Genomic DNA, 6,736 nt, shown 5'->3' with positions numbered 1-6,736 from the left:
TAGTATCAACATGTCATTTGGACAATGTGCCAATAATAAATGAATCGCGAGTTTAAACTGAGAAATTATAATTTTATACAAAAAATAATCCAATATGAATGATCTCATTTTTTTGCCAGTTTCTGCGATATTAGTGGACATCCCTCATTATTAATACTTGTTATGCCAGTTTCTGCCGAAAATAATTTTACACCAAAAATGTTCCAATATGAACCGATATCTTTTTTCTTTGCCAGTTTCTGCCGAAAATATCAGTCAAAAACAATGTTATTATATTATATTTATTTGTATATTGTATACAAATAAATGATTACTGAATAAAAGATTTTAAAAAGTATATAATGACTTTTACAGGTTTTAAAGTGTATGTTTCAATGGTTGACTGGTATTTGTACTTAAACCAGAAAAATGCAGAATTTTAGAATTCTTCACCTCCTCGTGTCTCCACTAGAAATAAAGAGCTTTCATTTCATCATCATACAATCGGTGACCATGATGAGTTGTTCCACGCCCCCAACCTCCCCCCTGCGTCCGCCTCCAAACCCCACCTCCGGCCAATCAGCTGCAGCGCTCAGCTATAAAAACTTCCCAACACAAACCAAGAAAAAGCAGCACGGAAAAATCCAAAGAGACCAAAGATGAAAATGCCTCAGCTTTCCCTCCTACTCCTTCTCCTCCTCGGTCTGATGAATGCAGCAGCAGGCTTCCCTGCGGACCGAAGGGACAAGCAAGCCTCCTGGGACGACGTCAACGTGGTGGCTCACGGCTTACTTCAGCTGGGCCAAGGTCTGAAGGAGCATGTGGACAAGACCAAAGTCCAGATGAGGGACATCGCCGGCAAACTCAAAGCCTTCAACAGCACCTTGACTGCACTTGAGAGGAAGCAGCAGGAGCAGGATGACGTCGTCAAGGTGGAAGCCGCTGAGGAGGTGATGAAGCACAACAAGGACATCCACTCCCGCGTGGACAGACTTGAGAAGAAAATGGAGGAAGTTCTTCAAGTGATACCTAACTCCAGCTTCAGCGATGCCGACTCAGCGATGCCATTTATCCAGGTGAGAAGGAAAACTTGATCCGAGTCAGACAGCGGGAAGAAAAACAAATCATCCCAAAAGTGTCCCAAATGTGTTTGCAGAGCGTCGTGGCTGCTCAGAACAGACGTATCGACCAGCTGGTGGACAAGATCAGGCAGCAACAAGACAAGCTGGAGAAGCAGAGCTTACACCTGCAGGCGCTGCAGAACAAGGTGAGTAAAAAGTGTCTCCGCCCGTGTTTTCGCACCATCAACCTGCTACCAAAAAAAAAATGTGTCATTCCTCCAGGTTGCACACAAGGGGGTCAAATCGCACAGGTGGAGGGATGAGGAGACCACACTGAGGGGCGACGCCCCACCAAGTGACACCAAAAATGGTAAAGTATTTTTCAGATGCAAACAACTGAAGGATGCATTATTAGAGCCCTCTAGACATGAACTAACACCCCTATAATAATTAAATTTCCGCAAAGTAGGATTCATTGAATATTTTCAGCATAGAAAACCTGTTTACCAACTTATAGATATGTTTTTTTAACATCATTAGAGCCCTCCAGACATGAACTAGCACCCCTATAATAAGTGAATTTCCGCAAAATAGAATAAATTGAATATTTTCAGCATAATAAACCTGTTTACCACCTTGTAGATATGGTTTTTAACATCATTAGAGCCCTCCAGACATGAACTAGCACCCCTATAATAAGTGAATTTCCGCAAAATAGAATAAATTGAATATTTTCAGCATAAAAAACCTGTTTACCACCTTGTAGATATGGTTTTTAACATCATTAGAGCCCTCCAGACATGACCTAGCACCCCTATAATAAGTGAATTTCCGCAAAATAGAATAAATTGAATATTTTCAGCATAAAAAACCTGTTTACCACCTTGTAGATATAGTTTTTAACATCATTAGAGCCCTCCAGACATGAACTAACACCCCTATAATCAGTGAATTTCCGCAAAGTAGAATAAAATGAATATTTTCAGCATAAAAAACCTGTTTACCACCTTGTAGATATGGTTTTTAACATCATTAGAGCCCTCCAGACATGAACTAACACCCCTATAATAAGTGAATTTCCGCAAAGTAGAATAAAATGAATATTTTCAGCATAGAAAACCTGTTTACCATCTTGTAGATATAGTTTTTAACATTTTTAGAGCCCTCTAGACATGAACTAACAACCCTATAATAAGTCAATTTCCGCAAAGTAGGATAAATTGAATATTTTCAGCATAGAAAACCTGTTTACCACCTTGTAGATATAGTTTTTAACATCATTAGAGCCCTCCAGACATGAACTAACACCCCTATAATAAGTGAATTTCCGCAAAGTAGAATAAAATGAATATTTTCAGCATAAAAAAACTGTTTACCACCTTGTAGATATGGTTTTTAACATTATTAGAGCCCTCCAGACATGAACTAACACCCCTATAATAAGTGTATTTCCGCAAAGTAGAATAAATTGAATATTTTCAGCATAGAAAACCTGTTTAGAGCTTTTTTTTAGCTGTAATCATCAAATTAGGAAATAAATTTTTTTACATTCTGTTTTTTTCTTTTTTATTGGCCCACAGTCCATTTAAAAAAAATACAATAAATTTTTTTTGGAAAAATACAACCATAATTTTCCGAGAATAAAGTATAATATTAAATATAATAATATAATATTATATTAATATAAAATAAATAAGTAATATTACGAGACTAAGGAGAAAAAAGGTAACATTTCATGACAATAAAGTCATAATATTATTAGAAAAAAACATAAAGTTGTCAAAGTCGCAAATTTTAGAAAATTAGGTTACCAAAAAGTTGTGATATTAGAGAAATAAAGTCCTAAATAAATAAGGTCATAATAATTGGAGTTAAATAAAATGGTCATATTACAAGAAAAATAACATGTAATATTATGAGAATAAAGTTGGAATAAAATTGAAAAAAACATGTTATTTTTTGAAGCATAAAGTTGAAATATTCAAGAAGAAAGATGGTATTAGTTGAAATATAAAAAAAATTAAGTTGCAATTTTTGGAAAATTAGGTTGAAAAAAATTTAGGATGTTAAGAGAAATGAAGTGTAAATATTAAGAGAACTGCATTGTCATTTTATGAGAATAAAGTCATAATATTCAAAGTAAAATAGAAAAAAAACTTTTTTTTTAGAAAATTTTAGAAATTTTAGAAAATTTGGTTACCGAAAAGTTGTGATATTAGAGAAAGTCCTAAATAAATAAGGTCATAATAATAGGAGTAAAAAAATGGTCATATTACAAGAAAAATAACATGTAATATTATGAGAATAAAGTTGGAATATTCTGAGGAAAAAACATATTATTTTTTTTTAAGCATAAAGTTGAAATATTCAAGAAGAAATATGATACTAGTTGAAATATAAAAAAAATTAAGTTGCAATTTTTGGAAAATTAGGTTGAGGAAAATTTATGATGTTAAGAGAAATAAAGTGATTTCAAGTAACAATGTTAAGAAACAAAGAAACTTTGCTCCTGAGAATATAAAAGTCGCCTCGTTGGCTGAGCTGTTTGCAGACGGTCCAAAGATCAGGAAAATGAGATCACCAGCTTGAGATCTCATCCGCTCTTATCTTTCAACTTGCATTGTCTGAATGATCAGAATGTTTGTGTTTTTTTTTTTTTGTTCAGGCTTAGCTCGAGATTGCCATGATCTTTTTCTCCACGGGCGGCGAATCAGCGGCATCTACGCCATCCAACCGCACGACTCGCAGCCATTCAACGTCCTCTGTGAAATGACCTCAGGTGAGAACCACAACAAATCGTTCATCTTGGTTAATTGGTTCCAGACTCCACTCTGATAAGTCAATTGGAAGCTTTCTAAATACATTTTTAACATCATTAAAGCCCTCTAGACATGAAATAGCACCCCTATAATAAGTGAATTTCCACAAAGTAGGATAAATTGAATATTTTCAGCATAGAAAACCTGTTTACCACCTTCTAGATATGTTTTTTAGCATTATTAGAGACCTCTAGACATGAACTAACACCCCTATAATAATTGAATTGCCACAAAGTAAGATAAATTGAATATATTCAGCATAGAAAACCTGTTTACCACCTTGTAGATATGGTTTTTAACATTATTAGAGCCCTCTAGACATGAACTAACACCCCTATAATAAGTGAATTTCCACAAAGTAAGATAAATTGAATATATTCAGCATAGAAAACCTGTTTACCATCTTGTATATATGGTTTTTAACATCATTAGAGCCCTCTAGACATTAACTAGCACCCCTATAATAAGTGAATTTCCGCAAAGTAGGATAAATTGAATATATTCCGCATAGAAAACCTGTTTACCACCTTGTAGATATGGTTTTTAACATCATTAGAGCCCTCTAGACATTAACTAACACCCCTATAATAAGTGAATTTCCGCAAAGTAGGATAAATTGAATATATTCAGCATAGAAAACCTGTTTACCACCTTGTAGATATGGTTTATAACATCATTAGAGCCCTCTAGACATTAACTAACACCCCTATAACTAACACCCCAGCTGTAATTTTGCAAGAATAAAGTCAAAATATTGAGAGAAAAAAATAGGCAATTTAACAAGAATAAACTTGTCAAACTTATTTTATGAAAAAAATAATGTCATTTTAGAAGCAATGACTGGAAATATTAAAGAATATTCTTAAAAGTTGTAAAATTATGAAATAGATTTGTAATTTTTTGAAAATTAGGTTGGGGAAAAAGTTCTAATATTATGTGAATAAAATCATAATATTACTAAAAGAAAATTTTGAAGAAAGTTGAAATATTTGGAAAATTAAAAATTTTGGGTTTTCTTCGGGTACACCGGTTTCCAAAAACATGCTAGGTTAATTAGCGACTCCAAATTGTCCATAGGTATGAATGTGAGTGTGAATGGTTGTTTGTCTATATGTGCCCTGTGATTGGCTGGCCACCAGTCCAGGGTGTACCCCGCCTCTCTCACCCAAAGACAGCTGGGATAGGCTCCAGCACCCCCACAACGGTATCACTCGGATACTGTGAACATCCGGCAGCAACACAACATTTTAGCATGACTACTATTTTGATGGAAAATATACTGAACCAGGGCTGCACGACGGTCGAGTGGTTAGCGTGCAGACCTCACAGCTGGGAGACCAGGGTTCAATTCCACAATCGGCCATCTTTGTGTGGAGTTTGCATGTTCTCCCCGTGCATGCGTGGGTTTTTTCCGGGTTCTCCCGTTTCCTCCCAGCGACCTTTGTGAGGAAAAGCGGTAGAAAATGAATAAATGAATAAAAATATGTCTTTTTTTGCTTTCCCAGAGGGTGGATGGACCATCATCCAGAAGCGTCTTGACGGATCCCAGAGTTTTAACCATCTTTGGGAGAGCTATAAAAAAGGATTCGGGAGCCTAAACAGTACGTACACACTTCAAATTACATCATAAATTTATGTCACAAAACTAAAATTAAAACTTAAATTTACCTCCCTCAGGTGAATTCTGGTTGGGTTTGGAGAACATTCACACCATCTCACAACAAGGCCAGTACCTACTACAGGTGGAGCTCTCTGATTGGGCGGGACAGATCCAAGCCACTCGTTATCACTTCCGACTTGATGGAGAGGAGAAGAAATACGCTCTCCACCTGGAGCAGGAGTCCACATCGGGAGCTAAGGAGGCGCAAAGCATCCTGACCGGACCTTCGGGTCTTCCCTTCTCCACCGTCGACAGCGACAATGACTTCGCTGCCGACGCCAACTGCGCCGAGCTTCACTCAGGTACGCTTTGTTGTGACACGTCTCGAGTATTCCAAACCAACAGGCCATTTTTCTTGTAGGTGGTTGGTGGTTCAGCAGCTGCGGGGCATCGAACCTCAACGGGAAATATCCCAGAAGGCTCGGCTTGGTCAAGAGGTCGCAGCCGAGGAGGATGTTTTGGGTGAACACAAAGGGAGAAAATATTCCACTTAGGACAACTCTTCTGAAGTTGGCTCCTACGTCCATAAACCAACAATAAAGTCCCAAGCATGAGAAGCAATGAAAGACTGCAAAAAACAAAAACATGCACATTTATTATGTATTTATTTATTTATAAGCTGTATATTATTCTCTATAAATATTTTATGCTGAAAACATATTATTTGTAAAAAAAAAAAAATAAAGAGGACCTATTATGCTTTTTCCACTTTTCTGACCCATAAATGTTGTAATAAAGATGCCAAACTTTCATATAATAATTAGGAAGTGAGCCCTGAAAGAAGTTTGGCATGGCTCAAAACGCTCGGTAGCAGAAGACGTGGTAAAAGTGTCCCTTTGTGATGTCACAGAGGGGCTGACTTCCTGGGGGCCAAATGTGGCTCCCTATCCGTGTGGAAGTGGTAAGTTCTTGGCTATTTAAGTTTAAAGGAAATAACTTGAAGGCTGCCATTTAGGTCAGTGGTCTCAAACACGCGGCCCGCGGGCCAAATGTGGCCCGCAGGACACTAGTTTGAGGCCCCCGCCTTGATATGAAAGTTTAATGTTAGTGAGGCCCCGCGCAAGTTTGATATGGATGCTGTATGGTATCATGTACCCAGAAAAAATTATTACGTTTGATTCATGTTCATGTTAAAGGTTAAATAACTGTTAATAGTTACCCTCCCTATCCGTGTGGAAGTGGTAAGTTCTTGGCTATTTAAGTTTAAAGGAAATAAC

The 6,736-nt window shown here is 36.9% G+C and overlaps 1 protein-coding gene across 1 annotated transcript; it reads left to right on the top strand.

Annotated features, from left to right (window-relative positions):
• The first annotated feature begins 607 nt into the window (after positions 1 to 607).
• Positions 608 to 6,451, top strand: LOC131129875 (angiopoietin-related protein 4-like). The gene is made up of 7 exons (XM_058073805.2): positions 608 to 1,055; positions 1,136 to 1,246; positions 1,323 to 1,410; positions 3,706 to 3,819; positions 5,365 to 5,460; positions 5,537 to 5,821; positions 5,881 to 6,451. Exons 1-7 carry the CDS (start codon positions 639 to 641, stop codon positions 6,057 to 6,059), a joined length of 1,290 nt encoding a protein of 429 aa, XP_057929788.2. The 5' UTR covers positions 608 to 638; the 3' UTR covers positions 6,060 to 6,451.
• The last annotated feature ends 285 nt before the right edge of the window (positions 6,452 to 6,736 follow it).

This window comes from Doryrhamphus excisus, linkage group LG4 (assembly GCF_037039965.1).
Source record: "Doryrhamphus excisus strain RoL-2023G ecotype Guam linkage group LG4, RoL_Dexc_Guam_v1.1, whole genome shotgun sequence".
Lineage (NCBI taxonomy): Eukaryota > Metazoa > Chordata > Actinopteri > Syngnathiformes > Syngnathidae > Doryrhamphus > Doryrhamphus excisus.
This window is presented reverse-complemented; position numbering and strand designations above follow the sequence as displayed.